General features: G+C 44.1%; 1 protein-coding gene across 2 annotated transcripts in view; it reads left to right on the top strand.

Moving 5' to 3' along the window:
- The window catches only part of LRRC27 (leucine rich repeat containing 27), a 76,072-nt gene extending 64,434 nt beyond the window's left edge, over positions 1 to 11,638 (top strand). For both annotated transcript variants that reach the window (XM_069753891.1, XM_069753892.1), the window contains 3 exons: positions 3,174 to 3,316; positions 6,860 to 6,986; positions 10,345 to 11,638. In XM_069753891.1, coding sequence (XP_069609992.1) covers positions 3,174 to 3,316; positions 6,860 to 6,986; positions 10,345 to 10,491 — 417 coding nt within the window. In that variant the 3' untranslated portion in view covers positions 10,492 to 11,638. The remainder of the gene's footprint in view (positions 1 to 3,173; positions 3,317 to 6,859; positions 6,987 to 10,344) is intronic.
- The last annotated feature ends 9,561 nt before the right edge of the window (positions 11,639 to 21,199 follow it).

The following is a 21,199-nucleotide window of genomic DNA, read 5'->3' as shown; positions in this document are numbered from 1 at the left end:
GTGACTCAGAAAATCGTTTATACAATTTATCATCTGGACATTTTGACAAGGACAAGACCTTATTTTAACAACGTGAGTAAAGCCTCATTATGTAGTTCCAACATGATAGAAAGTACTTGTCGTGGGGATGGCGTGTATACCGCAGCATATAGTAGGACACACTACCGGGTTTTCTACATTTCAATACTGTTGTTGTAGGAACTCAGAAAGACTTGATAAATGCAAAGCAATAATAAAATGCATAAGGCCTCATTCACACACCGGTGTTATTCACGTGCACACAAAAAATGGTAAATGTGTGTGATCAGTGTGTCATCAGTGTTTGATCCGTGTCCTTGTTTCCCATCATTGTGTCATCAGTGTTTGATCCGTGTCCTTGTTTTCCATCATTGTGTCATCCGTGTTTGATCCGTGTCCTTGTTTCCCATCATTGTGTCATCAGTGTTTGATCCTTGTCCTTGTTTCCCATCATTGTGTCATCAGTGTTTGATCCATGTCCTTGTTTCCCATCAGTGTGTCATCAGTGTTTGATCCGTGTCCTTGTTTCCCATCATTGTGTCATCAGTGTTTGATCCTTGTCCTTGTTTCCCATCATTGTGTCATCAGTGTTTGATCCTTGTCCTTGTTTCCCATCATTGTGTCATCAGTGTTTGATCTGTATCCTTGTTTCCCATCATTGTGTCATCAGTGTTTGATCCTTGTCCTTGTTTCCCATCATTGTGTCATCAGTGTTTGATCCGTGTCCTTATTTTCCATCAGTGTGTCATCTGTGTTTGATCCGTGTCCTTGTTTTCCATCAGTGTGTCATCAGTGTTTGATCCGTGTCCTTGTTTTCCATCAGTGTGTCATCAGTGTTTGATCCGTGTCCTTGTTTTCCATCAGTGTGTCATCAGTGTTTGATCCGTGTCCTTGTTTTCCATCATTGTGTCATCAGTGTTTGTTCCGTGTCCCTGTTTTCCATCAGTATGTTATCCGTGTTTGATCCGTGTCCCTGTTTTCCATCAGTGTGTCATCAGTGTTTGATCCGTGTCCTTGTTTTCCATCAGTGTGTCATCAGTGTTTGATCCGTGTCCTTGTTTCCCATCATTGTGTCATCAGTGTTTGATCTGTATCCTTGTTTCCCATCATTGTGTCATCAGTGTTTGATCCGTGTTCTTGTTTCCCATCATTGTGTCATCAGTGTTTGATCCTTGTCCTTGTTTCCCATCATTGTGTTATCAGTGTTTGATCCGTGTCCATGTTTTCCATCAGTGTGTCATCAGTGTTTGATCCTTGTCCTTGTTTTCCTTCAGTGTGTCATCAGTGTTTGATCCGTGTCCTTGTTTCCCATCATTGTGTCATCAGTGTTTGATCCTTGTCCCTGTTTCCCATCATTGTGTCATCAGTGATTGATCCGTGTCCTTGTTTCCCATCATTGTGTCATCAGTGTTTGATCCGTGTCCTTGTTTCCCATCATTGTGTCATCAGTGTTTGATCCGTGTCCTTGTTTCCCATCAGTGTGTCATCAGTGTTTGATCCGTGTCCTTGTTTCCCATCATTGTGTCATCAGTGTTTGATCCTTGTCCTTGTTTCCCATCATTGTGTCATCAGTGTTTGATCTGTATCCTTGTTTCCCATCATTGTGTCATCAGTGTTTGATCCTTGTCCTTGTTTCCCATCATTGTGTCATCAGTGTTTGATCCGTGTCCATGTTTTCCATCAGTGTGTCATCAGTGTTTGATCCTTGTCCTTGTTTTCCTTCAGTGTGTCATCAGTGTTTGATCCGTGTCCTTGTTTCCCATCATTGTGTCATCAGTGTTTGATCCGTGTCCTTGTTTCCCATCATTGTGTCATCAGTGTTTGATCCGTGTCCTTGTTTTCCATCAGTGTGTCATCAGTGTTTGATCCGTGTCCTTGTTTTCCATCAGTGTGTCATCAGTGTTTCATCCGTGTCCTTGTTTTCCATCAGTATGTCATCAGTATTTTTCATGGATGGATAAATAAATGCATTACAAAGCTTCCTCTATACTGTGCAATGTTAAACAAGGACAACGCACTGATGCCAACCGTGTGCTGTACGTGTTTATTACGGACTCATAGGCTTGTACTTGTACTTTTGATCTGTGACACCTGAAGAAACGGACATGTGAACAGCCCCATAGTCTATAGTGGGTGTTTATTGTATCTGTGGAAAACACAGATTGAACAGGTGCTTACAACACGGACGTCTGACTGAGGCCTAAAAGGGTTTAGTGGGGTAAAAAAAAAAAGTTTTACAAAATGCCCAAATAGTAATAAAGAAATAAAGGTCACACCCAGCTGCCAATCCCCAGCACTGCTTTTACTACAGAAAACGGTGTGTGACGCCTTCCCCCAACGTGCCTTAGGGGCGATTGTGCTGCACCAAAACATAAGATGTGCTTTAGATGCAGCAGCATTTTCATCAATATATTTTGTCTCCATATTTTTAAGCCAACACCAGAAGTAGATCCAAGACACATGACACAAGTGGACTTGGACTGTGTTCACACCACATTTCGTGTTTGTGCTGGAAAATGCGCCCAAATGGATCCATAGACCCTTAGGTTATGGCCACGCAAGTCCGTTTTCCCACAGCATACTCCAGTACCAGCGAGGGGGATGGGATTTTACCAAATTTGTACCAAATGATTTAATAAGAACGGACTGAAACATGCTCCAAAAGGTAATATATCGATAATAAGTAAGCCAAAAAGGGCGAATATAAAGTTATTTATTATCAATGCCAACCGTTCAATTCTGGACAGACGACGTCTTGGTAAAATCTATTAACGGGATTTTTCGTGAATTTTTGTTTTTAACCCATTGTCTTGCAAAGGTTAAAAAGAACAAACGTAGGATTTCTCACCAGCCCTTGCTCCACCGTCAGCTCTCCGCCACTGCTTACGGTCTTTATCTACCGGCTGTAACCGATCAGGTCTACGGCACATGAGAATGCTGCAGCCAATCGCTGCCACAGGGACTACTTGCAGCTACACCAGTTGTGACCTTAAATATTAACCTGTCTTTTTTACTAATGTGTATTGATATTTTTGACTCTTTTGTATAATAGTTGATCTTTTTTATGCAATATAGAACTTTTGTTGTGAATTAATATTCCCATAGAAATAACTTTTTTTTTTTTCTCCGATCCCCCTGTGATTACACATGCCTAGGTGCCCGCCACTGCTCCTCCATTCGCCACAGATCCGCACACATCCCATCACAAGAATAGCTGGGATAAGCAGAAGAGTCGTCCAGTCGAAAATCAGGAAATGATGGCAAGGGTCACATCTGTGAAAGAAATGGAGAAAGCAAGGTTTGTTTAATCGACAGCGACCATATTCAGGGTGATCACATGTAAACCGTATCGCTAGAGGCCCTGTGGTACGGCCAGACGCAGGCTCCCCGGGATCATAGTCCCAAACAGGGATATGGAAGTTGCTGTGCGTTAGTTATGTTGCTGCAGAATTTATTGCTTAGTTCCAAGTTATTGAGAGTCCGTAAAAATAAATAACATTATTTCTTCAGTAGATGTCGTAGAGAACAATTGTAAAAACCATAAAGACAACTCCGGAGAGGGGACAAATTACCCTCTGTAAGGTGACTGTCAGACACATAGTGGATGAGAGATAAACCTGGAGTAATGCATATAGGACTAAAAGGGGTTAATCGGCCATGACAGGTTGATTATGAGCCGCTGAATGGCTGCTCACCGTATCTCCACCCCTGGGTGTGGTTCACTTAATAAAATGAGGCCTGTTTGGCTAGCACATGGCTGTGTGCATGGAGGTCTGCAGCTCTCCTGGATTTCAGTGCGTTTGCTAAAGGACTAAGAAACTGCACTATATATCAGGCGGGCTACCCAGCATTATTGTATGGACTTTTCGTTTTATGTTGTATTTTGAGCCGGACAAGGGTTGTATTTGAGTTTCCTGCGATGTGGTTTATGAGGACTAAAATAAACCAGCCGAACTTTTAAAAAGAAATGGTTCCTGTGAATACCTCATGTCGCTCCCAAGTGAGTAGCACTTTTACACCTCACATTGAACATACGGGATTAATTACAAATAGGGAAGTGAGGAAGAAAGGACACTTCAACCTCCATTGAAGTAGGACCTCATGCCGTGAGCAGGTAATTACAACAAGGGATCAGCTGAGAGCGACCAAGTCTAGGATTCATATACCCAGAGGCATACAAGTACATTTGCCTAGGCAAGAGCTTCCTTTGTTCAAAGAAATTATCTCAGACACTCTGGAGCCAGTGGTTAGTGATAATTATTGGGGTTTGCATCAGTCCGATATTTATGGGAGATATATTTTCGGCATCGTGGTGAAGTGACAAACATAACACATCCAGTCACATGACCGTAAGGCCGGCTTAACACCTTCAACTTAATATCAGATAGATGGATGATGCTATCCATGAAATGTTTCTTCTCTATAGGAAAGTAAAATTGTAATAGGAAACATGACAACAATATCTCCTGCCTGGGACCTCCAGGGGGCAAAGATATCCTGAAAGTTGGGGATCCCATATGAGATCATCAAGGGGAGGTATGTGGGCGTAACCTTGATCTAATAAAAATCACACTTTGGGTTTTTGTCATTTGTCAGCCCTGGTAGACACAGCTTGCTGTGCTGCTGTCCATTGTCCGAGAAGGGAGTGTTCTCCACCGCTAAGCTCGGAGCCATTTCCGTGACGCAGATTTAGTACTTTTCTTTTATTATCCATTTTATTCTATGTGATTGTATAAAACGTATTGTTTTGTTTCCATTTTGTAACATTTTTGTATATTTTTTTTTTTTTAGCAGTGCCTTTGTTTCATGATTAAATATATCAAATTTAATAGCTCTGTTCCTCTTGTTCTGTAAACTGCACCCCTGAAGCCATGTGTTACCTGTCTGGTGTCCAGTCGGCCTGTATAAACAATTAGTGGTTGGAGCTATTTTTTCGTGGGTTACTAGGGGGCTTGGTGGTGACCGTTCTGAAGTGTGTGTGTGTGTATATATATATATATATATATATATATTATATAATATTCCATGCTTTGGAATCAGATGTGTATATACTACATGTTCACTGTGAGCTCCCTCATATCCGTTCTAGTAGTGAGAACAGTTTCTTCCATCAATCGTCGGCCAATTGTGTGATTGTCTTGACGATTGGAGGCGGCGGAGTGCTGGTTTGTGATCATCTGACAACGGCGTGGAGACATCTGCGGGATCTCCAGTATGTTCCCTGACAGCGTAGTTTAGATCTAGGAAGTCAGACAAAGGAAAAAGTTTGCAGGATTTTTTTTCAGTATGAAACCATGAATCCACGGTGATACGGTGGCTATGAACTATATCCAAGGCTTCTATGGTGTCTGGATGAACCGCATGGTTTATTGTAAACTAATCAAAAGTTCAGGGGAAAGACCACTGATAGGACGACTAATGCAATGGATAAGAGAAGAGGCAGAATCTATATACGGGTAGACCAAACAGATGTAGAAGACAGAAACTAGAAATAACAACAATAGGTCAGCGGCAGTGATTTGTGTCCAGTAGCCATTGCACACAGGTGGATGACACTAGAGCGAAGTATGGTTTGAAACAATCACCAGTTTTTTGTTGGCTGTAACCCACTTCTAAGTATATTGGGGGCAGACGTATTAGGCTAAAAGCAGGTAGGTCATCAGTATAAGATCAGTGAGGATTCGACACCCGGCACCTCACCAATCAGCCGTCTTCAGCTCTGGCGACCGGATGTAAACATTAACAAAGCCACACGGCACACCTCTGCACACCATGTAGTGGTCAGTCACAGGCCTGCCGCACAGCTCCTATTCACTCAGTAGGAGCTGACCTCCATGGCATGACAAGGGCCATCATACTGATGTCAGCTCCATTCACTATTTACATCCGTTTGCTGCTGGCGGTACTGTGGAGTTGGTAAGCCAAACCTCCGACTCCTCAATTTCCGTGACTCCGACTCCACCAAAATGGTCTCCGACTCCACAACTTTGACTCCACAGCCTTGTGAATCTCCTACCTGCCGGCTTCCCCAGTGACCCTTCTGATTCGCACGCCTGTCACAACATTATGGCGTGTCACGAGAATGATGATGCACTGGGCCTACAACTCAGAAGAAGCCATGGGGATGCCGACAGACAGTAGGAGGTTGCAGGGAGACCACAGACTACTGACAAGGCCAGTGGACCAAGGTTCTGCAAATCTTTTTGATCAACTCTGGTCATCATCCATAAAAGTTCCTGTCCCTCCAGCGCCGCCTCTCTGTTGTTCTTCAGAGGTTGTTTTTTTTTACAGATTAGCCACGGTGACCTCACATCTACACCGTGTCTGCTGCTGCCAATCACCGGACCCATCAGTCACGCCAAGGTGGAGACCAGTGATTGGCTACAGCAGTCTCGTGTTGTAGATGGGACATGACTACTGGAGCCTTGTCAACAAATAAGGGTGTGGACCAGTAGAAAGGCATCACTCGGGTGGCATAGGGCTTAAGTGGGTAACTGCTGCTTTTTTTCAAGCTCTTTTTCATTTTATTTTTTTTTTAGTAAAATATCCTCTTTAATTATTTCACTGATAGCAAATTATGATTTTTTTGTATATATGGGAGAATTAGTTTGCGTAGCTTGGCTCCGTTTCACAGAGGGCTTCACTATTATGCCAGTGTGCACGTCCATACACAGTGACATTCATGCCAGTTTGTAATAAGGGCTTTTTATTGATGGCTTTTCTGACAGACCGTTCCTTTGGCAAGTATCCCAAAAACAAAATAGGCCAATGTTGTCTGTTATAAGACAAGAAGATCATTATGCCATAAATTAGTAATCTGTCTTTTTTTTAATATGCATAGAGCCTCCAGAGACCTCCGACTGGAACACCGCATCAAACAACATATCCAGACCATGCAGGAGAGGAAGAAAAACCCCAATCGCTCAGCGCAGGAAGAAATGGAGGCAGCAAGGAAAGAATTAGAAGTGGTGAGTCACGCTCCAGTTCACAAAACTGGTGAATTGCCTTCATACATAATCATCTATTTAATCCTTCACTGAGAGAGTAAGACCACAATGATAAAGAAATGTGGATGAAAGCAGGGCAGAACTGGAGCGCGTGGCCCTTTGACCCTTAAAGGGAATCTGTCACCAAGTGTTCGCTTCCTTGTCTGAGAGCAGCATAATATAGGTGAAGAGACCCTGATTCCAGTGATGTCACTTACTAGGCTGATTGTTTTATCATCAGATTATCACTAGAGGACTGGTAAACCAGCTGTCATGTAGTCTAACCACGCTCCCACCAATGATTGGCATCTTTTTGCTTGTGCACTGTGTACACAGAAAGCTACCTATCAGTGGTGTGGACTGGGTGATACAGAGCTCAGGATTTTGAGAACTGATAGATCTTCAGCAGGTAAAACAGGGATTTTATTAAAACTGCAGCAAGCAGCCCAGTAAGTGACACACAGCTGAAATCAGGGTGTCTGACCCTACCTCAGGCTGCTCTCAGATGGACTAGATAAAATCTGGTTTTGAAGCTGAGTCACTTCTCTAGGAGAAGATAGTCAGGATAGTCAAGGAGTTCAAGGTCAAAAGCCAGAAGGGTACATCATAAACAGAAGGAAGAGACAAAGGCATAGTCAAGTAACGGTCTGAGGTCAAAATACCAGGATTACAGCGAATCAGAGCAAAGGGGTTAAACAAACAGAGAGTCAGAACGAGGTCCAAGGTCAGGCAGCGATAGATCATCAAGCAAAGCACTAGGCATGGAGAAAAAAAACACACTGAGCTGAAGCTATGGCTGGTAGCTATCTGGGACTATTAGCCCAATTAAGTAGCTGAGTGCCGAATATTGAGGCAGCCTGCGCTGGATCCAACAGATTGTAACAACCCATGCCTAAGAAAAAAAATATTAACAACAGACAACCTCTGTAACGGTTACACAGCAATATGCAGGCACAGACCTTGTTGGTAACATGTCACCTTGGAGGCACTGAGCTTGGCGGTTATCCTTCTCTCCATCTATTTGCAGACACTAGACATCTCTTTTTCTCTTGGCATTCACTTTTTTATGTTTTTATGTTTATATTCACCTCTCACAAATTCAGTCCAAGTACTCTCAGACTTCAAGCAACACACCGTATACAAACTCACCGATGCAGTGAACAGTTTTTCTAGTCATTTTCACTACTGGACTCCTGCTGTGGGCCATGGTCCCTCCTTGCTGTCTCAGGCCCTGGAGGCTTATAATTTGGGCCATTGCTCACTTCTAAAGATATATGCACACTTGATCTTTTAGATGCCGAGTTTTCCCAGGGGAAGGGACTTCAGGAAAACACCAGCGCATCGCCAGAGATTTTGCTACTGTTCTTGAGTTCTATGCTCCACCGCTGGCAAATTTTATCTATGCTATCAAATATAGAGAGTGGGACAGCTTCTGCTACAGAATGGGCACGTTGCTTCTTTTAACTACTTCAGGGGTTCAGAAATGTGAAGCGGTTAAAAAACGTGACAAGATGGAACATCTGCTCAGCAATGTTGTTTTGACATTGCTGTGCATTCTGTTCATTCTATGGGGTGTGTTTGCGGCTCTGGGTCTGCCTAAGGCTGCCGTCACACTCGCAGTATTTGGTCAGTATTTTACATCAGTATTTGTAAGCCAGAACCAGGAGTGAATAAGTAGAGGAAAAGTAGAACAGAAACATATGCACCACTTCTGTATTTATCACCCACTCCTGGTTTTGGCTACAAATACTGATGTAAAATACTGACCAAATACTGACAGTGTGACAGCAGCCTAAAAAAATATGCTGTGTTATCACACCCTCGTATAGCAATCCCAAACAGTTTTCTAGATCTTTTTATGAGCAAGTATATTTAAGAATGTGGGTATGTACCTATACATAATATCTTTGTTTCTTTTGTCTAAACAGGAGTAGATTTGATGTCATTTATTGGATGGATGAACTCTGCTGTATGCATAATAGTATATGTTCATTTATTTGTATTCTTACCTAGTTTCAGAAAATGTACAACAACTTTGCCCTTTGCCATCTTCATTAACCGCTTCTGACTTTGTGTGGAGCTTCTTTGCCCACTTTTCTTCCTGGGTGGAGCCGCCTATTCCTCTTCTTCGGTGGAGTCGCCTTGCTTTTTTCTCTTCATGTCTGGAACCTCCCATCCCTCTTCTCTTCTTGGGTGGAGTCTCCTTGCTCTGTTCTCTTCAAGGGTACAGTCTCCTTGCTCTCTTCTCTTCATGGGTGGAGCCTCCATTCCTCTTCTCTTCTTGGGTGGCGTCTCCTTGCTCTGTTCTCTTCAAGGCTGCAGTCTCCTTGCTCTGTTCTCTTCATGGGTGGAGCCTCCCATCCCTCTTCTCCTCTTGGGTGCAGTCTCCTTTGCTCAGTTCTCATCATGGGTGGAGTCTCTTTGCTCAGTTCTCTTCATGGGTGGAGCCTCCCATCCCTCTTCTTGGGTGGAGTCTCTTTGCTCAGTTCTCTTCATGGGTGGAGCCTCCCCTCCCTCTTCTCTTCTTGGGTGGAGTCTCTTTGCTCAGTTCTCATCATGGGTGGAGCCTCCCCTCCCTCTTCTCTTCTTGGGTGGAGTCTCTTTGCTCAGTTCTCATCACGGGTGGAGCCTCCAATCCCTCTTCTTAGGTGGAGTCTCTTTGCTCAGTTCTCATCACGGGTGGAGCCTCCAATCCCTCTTCTTAGGTGGAGTCTCTTTGCTCAGTTCTCATCACGGGTGGAGCCTCCAATCCCTCTTCTTGGGTGGAGTCTCCTTTGCTCAGTTCTCATCATGGGTGGAGCCTCCAATCCCTCTTCTTGGGTGGAGTCTCTTTGCTCAGTTCTCATCATGGGTGGAGCCTCCAATCCCTCTTCTTGGGTGGAGTCTCTTTGCTCAGTTCTCATCATGGGTGGAGCCTCCAATCCCTCTTCTTGGGTGGAGTCTCTTTGCTCAGTTCTCTTCATGGGTGGAGCCTCCATTCCCTCTTCTTGGGTGGAGTCTCTTTGCTCAGTTCTCTTCATGGGTGGAGCCTCCCATCCCTCTTCTCTTCTTGGGTGGAGGCTTTTTGCTCTGTTCTCTTTATGGGTGGATTCTCACTGCCTGTTCTCACCCTCTATTCATACCATAGTCTTAAAACCTCAAACGTAAACTGTCATGGGAGACAAAACTCAGTGGTCACTGAGATAGGAAATGAAGTCATGTGATTGAGAGATGCAGAGAGGAAAACATTGTAAGCAGAAGAGGGAAAATGACTGCAATAACGCTCCATAACGTGTCCTGTGTGCTACAGTGGTCATGTGTTTTTGCATTCCTTAACTATTTCTCATGTCTATATTTCAAGGCTTCTTTGCTTCAAGCAGAAATATTGCAGAGAAAACGAGAACGAGATGCAGCTTTGGAATATCGATTTTCTGCCTTCACGGGTGATGCTTGCCTGAGTGATGTACCAGGACGAGGACCACAGAACGTCTTTGCAATGCCATTGTGACATATATTCTGTAACTGTTTGATTTAAAACAAAAAATCTGATTTGTAATATTCTTCTCACATTCAAACTACAAAAAGTGGAACACAGACTATCATCTAATGTCCTGATTATGAAATTATAAAAATCTGCTTTGTTTCCATCTTGAATTTATCCTGACATGCCTGTTAAAAAAACACAATTCTGGTGCATCTTTTGTGAGGTTGCGCTGTGCTGTTCCTCTGTTATTCCTCCTGTAAATGTATGAAAACCTATTGGATATTATCCCTACGCTATGTGACACTGCCGGCATTGATTGGATAGTTGGAAAAAGCCCATTTAACATGTTTAAATAAATATTTATAAGCAGTTAAAATATTTATAAACAATTTGGAAACAACATTCTACACAAATATGTCCAGGAGGAATACTAGAGGAACAATAGCTGTTCTTTTTAGGAAGTTTACGGGTGATGAACATTTTTAATAAAACAGATGTGTCAGGGGAGCTGTCAGGTCCTCCAGAATGAGAAGAATATGGCTGCTTTCTTTCAGAAGCAGAGCCACGCCTGACCAAGGGCTGTGTATAGTATTGCAGCAGAGATGTATTCACTTTAATAGGGCTGAGATGCAATACCCGACTCAATACATGGTAAGGGGTGGCGCTATTCCTGGAAAAAAAAAAAAAGCACCCATGTTTCTTCTTTCATCTATACCTGAACCACCATATTGACAAAAGGAATCCATCCTTTTTTATGGTCTCTACTGTAGAACATTAGGACAGTTGTATAATGTATATGATGGGGGAATTATAAGTAAGAGGTTTGATAGATAAGTAAGAACAGTAAAAGTGTGACAAAATTAGAAGGATTATGTATTTGAAGAAGAGGCTGATCTGTCCTGCATGGTGGATGGCCTGAGGGCAGGATTATGTAGGTAACCTGCTATTACTGGGAATGGTGGACATCTCAGTGCAGGGCTTACTGCACAGTGTACAAGTGAAGCTTTCACGTCTGCCACAAGCAAGCACAAGTCATTGATCAATTATTACACCAGGGTTAAACCCTAGAAGCAGATTTGGACAAACCTGTTTGTGACAGACTCCTGGGGAATGTCTCCATGTGCAAGAAATACATTTTTACAATAAAAGTAAGTATATGTTTTCATTTTTAGCTTTTCTCCTTTACTCATTGTACTGGCCACTACCAATTTGGATGCCTGGTCATGTCTCATCGGTGAATCAAGTCAGGTTCTCACCCAAAGGAGCTGTCCCACAAAAGACAATTCTTAGTGTCTATCCACGTGATAGGAGAGATATGGTGAGAACCCCACCGATCACTACAAGTGGAGTCCTGAGACCCTCATTCCGGTCCACTCCATAGTTATAGGCAGGAGTCTGAATGGAGCCGCGATCAAGAAAATGCCCAGCTTCTCCATTCCAGATCTATGGAGCTGATGGAAACGAGAGTTCTCACTTGGTTGTCTCCGTCCCATTGACTTTGAATGGATCTTGGCACTGTGTGTGCATAACTTCTGCCCAATTTAAACTCAACCTTTTTTCGGTGATCAGACATGTATGATGTGCTGAGTTTCGGTGGAGCAGTGGTGGACCGGTGGAGGTGGTGTTAATTGTGGAGCAACCCCTTTTAGTGTAATTCTAAACATTAAGGCCTCGAATCACCATGACTGGCATGGGGACAGGGTGGAGTGCAAGATGCCTGATGCACTAAGAGGCGCCCGACTCTGAAAAGACCAAGACTTGTGATGTGATGTACCCCACCACTCATCACCAGTTTGACGCAGGGGGTTCGCCTTGCCATGTCCCATCCCAGCTTCGCCTACTTTGTGGGAGCTGTGCTAAAGTGTCATGAAAATTCCAAAAGTTGCAAGCATTTTTTTTACGTCTTTTCAAAACTCTTTAACAACTGTTTTCTAGCTTTGATGACGAGGTCTTTATTTCAGATAGTTCAAATCTACTCACTTTCATACAGCTTTAACCCCTTCATGACCCAGCCTATTTTGACCTTAAAGACCTTGCCGTTTTTTGCAATTCTGACCAGTGTCCCTTTATGAGGTAATAACTCAGGAACACTTCAACGGATCCTAGCGGTTCTGAGATTGTTTTTTGGTGACATATTGGGCTTCATGTTAGTGGTAAATTTAGGTCAATAAATTCTGTGTTTATTTGTGATAAAAACGGAAATTTGGCGAAAATTTTGAAAATTTCGCAATTTTCACATTTTTAATTTTTATTCTGTTAAACCAGAGAGTTATGTGACACAAAATAGTTAATAAATAACATTTCCCACATGTCTACTTTACATCAGCACAATTTTGGAAACAAAATTTTTTTTTGCTAGGAAGTTATAAGGGTTAAAATTTGACCAGCGATTTCTCATTTTTACAACGAAATTTACAAAACCATTTTTTTTAGTGACCACCTCACATTTGAAGTCAGTTTGAGGGGTCTATATGGCTGAAAATACCCAAAAGTGACACCATTCTAAAAAATGCACCCCTCAAGGTACTCAAAACCACATTCAAGAAGTTTATTAACCCTTCAGATGCTTCACAGCAGCAGAAGCAACATGGAAGGAAAAAATGAACATTTAACTTTTTAGTCACAAAAATTATCTTTTAGCAACAATTTTTTTATTTTCCCAAAGGTAAAAGGAGAAACTGAACCACGAAAGTTGTTGTCCAATTTGTCCTGAATACGCTGATACCTCATATGTGGGAGTAAACCACTGTTTGGGCGCACGGCAGGGCTTGGAAGGGAAGGAGCGCCACTTGACTTTTTGAATCAAAAATTGGCTCCACTCTTTAGCGGACACCATGTCACGTTTGGAGAGCCCCCGTGTCCCTAAAAATTGGAGCTCCCCAACAAGTGACCCCATTTTGGAAACTAGATGCCCCAAGGAACTTATCTAGATGCATAGTGAGCACTTTGAACCCCCAGGTGCTTCACAAATTGATCCGTAAAAATGAAAAAGTACTTTTTTTTCACAAAAAAATTCTTTTAGCCTCAATATTTTCATTTTCACATGGGCAACAGGATAAAATGGATCCTAAAATTTGTTGGGCAATTTCTCCTGAGTACACTGATACCTCATATGTGGGGGTAAACCACTGTTTGGGCACTCGGCAGGGCTCGGAAGGGAAGGCGCGCCATTTGACTTTTTGAATGGAAAATTAGCTCCAATTGTTAGCGGACACCATGTTGCGTTTGGAGAGCCCCTGTGTGCCTAAACATTGGAGCTCCCCCACAAGTGACCCCATTTTGGAAACTAGACCCCCCAAGGAACTTATCTAGATGCATATTGAGCACTTTAAACCCCCAGGTGCTTCACAGAAGTTTATAACGCAGAGCCATGAAAATAAAAAATAATTTTTCTTTCCTCAAAAATGATTTTTTACCCTGGAATTTCCTATTTTGCCAAGGGTAATAGGAGAAATTGGACCATAAATGTTGTTGTGCAGTTTGTCCTGAGTACGTTGAAACCCCATATGTGGGGGTAAACCACTGTTTGGGCGCACGGCAGGGCTCGGAAGGGAAGGCACGCCATTTGGCTTTTTAAATGGAAAATTAGCTCCAATCATTAGCGGACACCATGTCACGTTTGGAGAGCCCCTGTGTGCCTAAACATTGGAGATCCCGCAGAAATGACCCCATTTTGGAAACTAGTCCACCAAAAGAACTAATCTAGATGTGTGGTGAGGACTTTGAACCCCCAAGTGCTTCACAGAAGTTTATAACGCAGAGCCATGAAAATAAAATAAAAAATTATTTTCTCAAAAATGATCTTTTAGCCTGCAATTTTTTATTTTCCCAAGGGTAACAGGAGAAATTTGACCCCAAAAGTTGTTGTCCAATTTCTCCTGAGTACGCTGATACCCCATATGTGGGGGTAAACCACTGTTTGGGCACATGTCGGGGCTCGGAAGTGAAGTAGTGACGTTTTGAAATGCAGACTTTGATGGAATGCTCTGTGGGCGTCACGTTGCGTTTGCAGAGCCCCTGATGTGGCTTAACAGTAGAAACCCCCCACAAGTGACCCCATTTTGGAAACTAGACCCCGAAAGGAACTTATCTAGATGTGTGGTGAGCACTTTGAACCCCCAAGTGCTTCACAGAAGTTTATAATGCAGAGCCGTAAAAATAATAAATACGTTTTCTTTCCTCAAAAATAATTATTTAGCCCAGAATTTTTTAATTTTCCCAAGGGTAACAGGAGAAATTTGACCCCAATATTTGTTGTCCAGTTTCTCCTGAGTACGGTAATACCCCATATGTGGGGGTAAACTACTGTTTGGGCACATGCCGGGGCTCGGAATTGAAGTAGTGACGTTTTGAAATGCAGACTTTCATGGAATGCTCTGCGGGCGTCACGTTGCGTTTGCAGAGCCCCTGATGTGGCTAAACAGTAGAAACCCCCCACAAGTGACCCCATTTTGGAAACTAGACCCCGAAAGGAACTTATCTAGATGTGTGGTGAGCACTTTGAACCCCCAAGTGCTTCATAGAAGTTTATAATGCAGAGCCGTGAAAATAATAAATACGTTTTCTTTCCTCAAAAATAATTATTTAGCCCAGAATTTTTTATTTTCCCAAGGGTTACAGGAGAAATTGGACCCCAAAAGTTGTTGTCCAGTTTCTCCTGAGTACGCTGATACCCCATATGTGGGGGTAAACCACTGTTTGGGCACATGTCGGGGCTCGGAAGTGAAGTAGTGACGTTTTGAAATGCAGACTTTGATGGAATGCTCTGTGGGCGTCACGTTGCGTTTGCAGAGCCCCTGATGTGGCTTAACAGTAGAAACCCCCCACAAGTGACCCCATTTTGGAAACTAGACCCCGAAAGGAACTTATCTAGATGTGTGGTGAGCACTTTGAACCCCCAAGTGCTTCACAGAAGTTTATAATGCAGAGCCGTAAAAATAATAAATACGTTTTCTTTCCTCAAAAATAATTATTTAGCCCAGAATTTTTTAATTTTCCCAAGGGTAACAGGAGAAATTTGACCCCAATATTTGTTGTCCAGTTTCTCCTGAGTACGGTAATACCCCATATGTGGGGGTAAACTACTGTTTGGGCACATGCCGGGGCTCGGAATTGAAGTAGTGACGTTTTGAAATGCAGACTTTCATGGAATGCTCTGCGGGCGTCACGTTGCGTTTGCAGAGCCCCTGATGTGGCTAAACAGTAGAAACCCCCCACAAGTGACCCCATTTTGGAAACTAGACCCCGAAAGGAACTTATCTAGATGTGTGGTGAGCACTTTGAACCCCCAAGTGCTTCATAGAAGTTTATAATGCAGAGCCGTGAAAATAATAAATACGTTTTCTTTCCTCAAAAATAATTATTTAGCCCAGAATTTTTTATTTTCCCAAGGGTTACAGGAGAAATTGGACCCCAAAAGTTGTTGTCCAGTTTCTCCTGAGTACGCTGATACCCCATGTGTGGGGGTAAACCACTGTTTGGGCACACGTCAGGGCTCGGAAGTGAGGGAGCACCATTTGACTTTTTGAATACGAGATTGGCTGGAATCAATGGTGGCGCCATGTTGCGTTTCGAGACCCCTGATGTGCCTAAACAGTGGTAACCCCTCAATTCTACCTCCAACACTAACCCCAACACACCCCTAACTCTAATCCCAACTGTAGCCATAACCCTAATCACAACCCTAATTCCAACCCAACCCTAACCCTAAGGCTATGTGCCCACGTTGCGGATTCGTGTGAGATTTTTCAGCATCATTTTTGAAAAATCCGCGGGTAAAAGTCACTGCGTTTTACCTGCGGATTTTCCGCGGATTTCCAGTATTTTTTGTGCGGATTTCACCTGCGGATTCCTATTGAGGAACAGGTGTAAAACGCTGCGGAATCCGCACAAAGAATTGACATGCTGCGGAAAATACAACGCAGCGTTTCCGCGTGGTATTTTCCGCACCATGGGCACAGCGGATTTGGTTTTCCATATGTTTACATGGTACTGTAAACCTGATGGAACACTGCTGCTAATCCGCAGTGGCCAATCCGCTGCGGATCCGCAGCCAAATCCGCACCGTGTGCACATAGCCTAATTCTAAAGGTATGTGCACACGCTGCGGAAAACGCTGCGGATCCGCAGCAGTTTCCCATGAGTTTACAGTTCAATGTAAACATATGGGAAACAAAAATCGCTGTACACATGCTGCGGAAAAACTGCACGGAAACGCAGCGGTTTACATTCCGCAGCATGTCACTTCTTTGTGCGGATTCCGCAGCGGTTTTACAACTGCTCAAATAGAAAATCGCAGTTGTAAAACCGCAGTGAAATGCGCAGAAAAAACGCGGTAAATCCGCCATAAATACGCAGCGGTTTAGCACTGCGGATTTATCAAATCTGCAGCGGAAAAATCTGCAGAGGACCAGAATACGTGTGCACATACCGAAACCCTAACCCTAGCCCTACCCCTAGCCCTAACCCTACCCCTAGCCCTAACCCTACCCCTAACCCTAACCCTAACCCTATTCTAACATTAGTGGGAAAAAAAAAAATCTTTATTTTTTATTGTCCCTACCTATGGGGGTGACAAAGGGGGGGGGGGTCATTTATTATTTTTTTTATTTTGATCACTGAGATAGATTATATCTCAGTGATCAAAATGCACTTTGGAACGAATCTGCCGGCCGGCAGATTCGGCGGGCGCACTGCGCATGCGCCCGCCATTTTGGAAGATGGCGGCGCCCGGGGAGAAGACGGACGGACCCCGGCAGGATCGGTAAGTATGATGGGGTGGGGGGAAGCACGGGGGGGGATCGGAGCATGGGGGGGTGGATCGGAGCGCAGGAGGGGTGGAACGGAGCACGGGGGGGTGGAATGGTGCACGGGGGGGTGGAACGGAGCACGGGGGGGTGGAACGGAGCACGGGGGGGGTGGATCGGAGTGCAGGGGGGGTGATTGGAGCACGAGGAGGGTGATTGGAGCACGGGGGGAGCCGGAGCAGTGTACCGGCCAGATCGGAGGGCTGGGGGGGCGATCGGTGGGGTGGGGTGGGGGCACATTATTGTTTCCAGCCATGGCCGATGATATCGCAGCATCGGCCATGGCTGGATTGTAATATTTCACCAGTTATAATAGGTGAAATATTACAAATCGCTCTGATTGGCAGTTTCACTTTCAACAGCCAATCAGAGCGATCGTAGCCACGGGGGGGTGAAGCCACCCCCCTGGGCTAAACTACCACTCCCCCTGTCCCTGCAGATCGGGTGAAATGGGAGTTAACCCTTTCTCCCGGCCTGCAGGGACGCGATCTTTCCATGACGCATATGCTGCGTCATGGGTCGGAATGGCACCGACTTTCATGACGCAGCGTATGCGTCAAAGGTTGGGAAGGGGTTAATGAAGATCTCCTACTACCGCTGCTAGTGGAGCTAATTGTGCATAGATTTATACAGCTTTCCTTTCAATGCAATAATTAGTCCATATGCATTAAAGGTCATAAACACTTATGACATGGAAAAAGTGAAATGTTAAGTTTCATTCTTCATTCTTCCAACCTTGTGAAATGCAATTTGCTACCTTATCCAAGTTGATACATACAGTGGGAAAAATAAGTATTTGATGCGCTCCCGATTTTGCAACTTTCCCCACCTACAAAGAATGGAGAGTTCTGTAATTTTTATTGTAGGTACACTTCAACTGTGAGAGACAGAATCTAAGAAAAAAAACGGAAAATCACATTGTATGATTTTTACATAATTAAATTGCATTAAATTGCATGAAATAAGTATTTGATCACCAACCAACCAGCAAGAATCCTGGCTCTCGCAGACCTGTTATTTTTTTCTTTAATAAGCCTCCTACTTTGTACTCATTACCTGCATTATTTGCACCTGTTTGAACTCTTTACCTTACCTGTATACAAGATACCTGTCCACACACTTAATCACACTCCAACCTCACCACCAGGACCAAAGAGCTTTCTAAGAACACCATGGACAAAATTGTAGACCTGCATAAGACTGGGATGGGATACAGAACAATAGGCAAGCAGCTTGGTGAGAAGGCAACAACTGTTGTCACAATTATTAGAAAATGGAAGAAACACAAGATGACTGTCAATCTTCCTCGGTCTGGGGTTTGCAAGGGGCTCGCAGTGCACGCAAGGTCCCCCTGCTCACGCCAGCACATGTCCAGGCCCGTTTGAAGTTCGTCAATGACTATCTGGATGATCCAGAGAAGGTATTGGAGAAGGTCATGTTGTCAGAGACCAAAATAGAACATTTTGGTATTAACTCCACTTGTTGTGTTTGGAGGAGGAAGAAGGATGAGTACAACTCCAAGAACACGGTCCCAACCATGAAGCATGGTGGGGGAAACATAATTTGGGGATGCTTTTCTGCAAAAGGGACAGAACGACTGCACAGTATTGAAGGGAGGATGGATGGGGTCATGTATCGCAAGATTTTGGCCAACAACCTCCTTCTTCAGTAGGAGCATTGAAGATGGGTCGTGGCCGGGTCTTCCAGCATGACAATGACCTGAAACACACATCCAGGGCAACTAAGGAGTGGCTCTGTAAGAAGCATTTCAAGGTCCTGGAGTGGCCTAGCCATCCTCCAGACCTAAACCCTATAGAAAATCTTTGGAAGGAGCCGAAATTGAATGTTGCCCAGCGACAGCCCTGAAACCTGAAGATCTGGAGAAGATCTGTATGGAAGAGGGGGCCAAAATCCTTGCTGCAGTGTGTGCAAAGTTCATCAAGAACTACAGGAAACGTCTGACCTCGTAGTTGTAAACAAAGGTTTTTGTAACAAAAATCTGTTTTTCTATGGTATCAAATAATTTGCATTTTATTTCATGAAATATGTAAATTATACAATGTGATTTTTTTAAATTATTTTTTAGATTCTTTTTTTCACAGTTGAAGTGTCCCTACGGTAAAAAAATACAGACCTCTCCATTCTCTTTAGGTGGAAAAATGTGCAAATTTGGCAGTGTATGTATATATGTATGTGTGCGTGTGTGTGTGTGTGTGTGTGTGTGTGTGTGTGTGTATGTATGTATGTATGTGTATATATATATATATATATATATACACACAGCGCCCCAGAGTCCTGGTCGTTGCAGTGATGTCGTTCTTCCACCAGGGGGAGCGATCTTACGTCTGATGGCACCAAAGGAGTTCACCCTGCCAGGTATCACAGCCACACACACACTTCACACGCCGGTCCACCAGGGGGAGCAAAAGGTTCTATCTATTAGGCCACTCCTCACACTTGGGTAAAACTGGAGGTTTGGTTAGGAAGTTAGACAGTTGGAGTCGGGAGTTGGAGGAGGAGAGGAGAGGAGCAGACTGGGCTCGGCCCAGGAAGGAAAGAAGGACACGGAGCTGCGCCTGCAACCCATGCGGCAGCCTCCTAAGAAAGGACAAGAAAGGAAGTGTGCCGTAGTGAGTGAGCACAGAAGTCGTAGCAACAGGAGTAAAACACCAGTGGGAGACCAGCTAGGAGCAGGCTGCCTCCCACTGAGCGCAGATCCGGTAGCCAGAACACCGATCTACTTAAGCCTGAGAATTCGGGTCATGTGCGCCTAGGAACTGTGTCAGAATCATATTGGAACTGTGATTTATTGCAAGGACTGTGTATAGCTTGTTACCACAAAGATTCCCACCAAAACAGCCGCCATTATCGCACCACGAGGAGCGCTGGAGAAGAAGGATGTGGAGTTGTGGGCGTGAACGAACTGAGAAGCGCAAAAAATAATGGCCGCCCAGTCTAAATATTTCAGTATCCTGAGGACGTGTCCGTCAGCAGCCGATGTCCGCTGTTGTGAATTCTGCTCCTGGGCTCCCTCCGGTGGTTGTAAGTGGCACTTTTGTGAGTTCTCCTCTTGGGCTCCCTCTTGTGGTTTCAAGTGGTATGGCTGCTCCTTGGAGTTAGCTGTATTCAGCTGCCTCCACTTATCGTCTCCTCTCTCGCCTATTTAAGCCTGGCTGTTCCTTCAGCTAGTGCCACTTGTAAATGGTTCCTGGTTGGATTCACATCTCTTTGGAGTTCCCTGTTATCCTGACCAGTTCAGCAAAGCTAAGTTTTTGCTTACTTTTTCTGTCCATAGTTTGTGGACTTATCCATTCTGTGCTTTCTTTGTCCAGCATTTTCAGTTTGAATTATTTTCTGTCTTGCTGGAAGCTCTGGGAAGCAGAGTGACCCTCCACACCTTTAGTCAGGTGTGGAGATTTTTTGTGTACTCTGCGTGGATTTTTGTAGTGTTTTATACTGACCGCACAGTGTTCCATCCTGTCCTATCTATCAAGCTAGACTGGCCTCCTGTGCTCATCCTGGTTTCATTCTGTGTATGTCTTTTATTTGTGGGGGGCTAATCCTTTGGGGATTTTCTCTGAGGCAAGATAGTTTTCCTGCTTCTGTCTTCAGGGGTAGTTAGCTCTTAGGCTATGACGAGATGCCTAGGGAGAGTTAGGAGCATTCCACGGCTGCTTCTAGTGTTGTGTTGAGCTTAGGGTCTGCGGTCAGTACAGTTACCACTTCCCTCAGAGCTCGTTCCATGTTGCTCCTAGACCACCGCATCATAACAGTCCGCCTCCTAATTCTCTATGGTGGGCGAAGACCGAAGAAACGGAACTATGACTCAAAAGGCACGGAGTTGGAGACCAGAGAGGACCTCCGAAAAAGAATGGCCCCGCACCGATCCCCGTCACCGGAGGATTACGCCAGCATGCCACCGCTGG

This window comes from Ranitomeya imitator, chromosome 2, assembly GCF_032444005.1.
Source record: "Ranitomeya imitator isolate aRanImi1 chromosome 2, aRanImi1.pri, whole genome shotgun sequence".
NCBI lineage: Eukaryota > Metazoa > Chordata > Amphibia > Anura > Dendrobatidae > Ranitomeya > Ranitomeya imitator.
The sequence above is the reverse complement of the archived record's forward strand: the minus strand, read 5'-3'. Positions and strand labels throughout refer to the sequence as shown.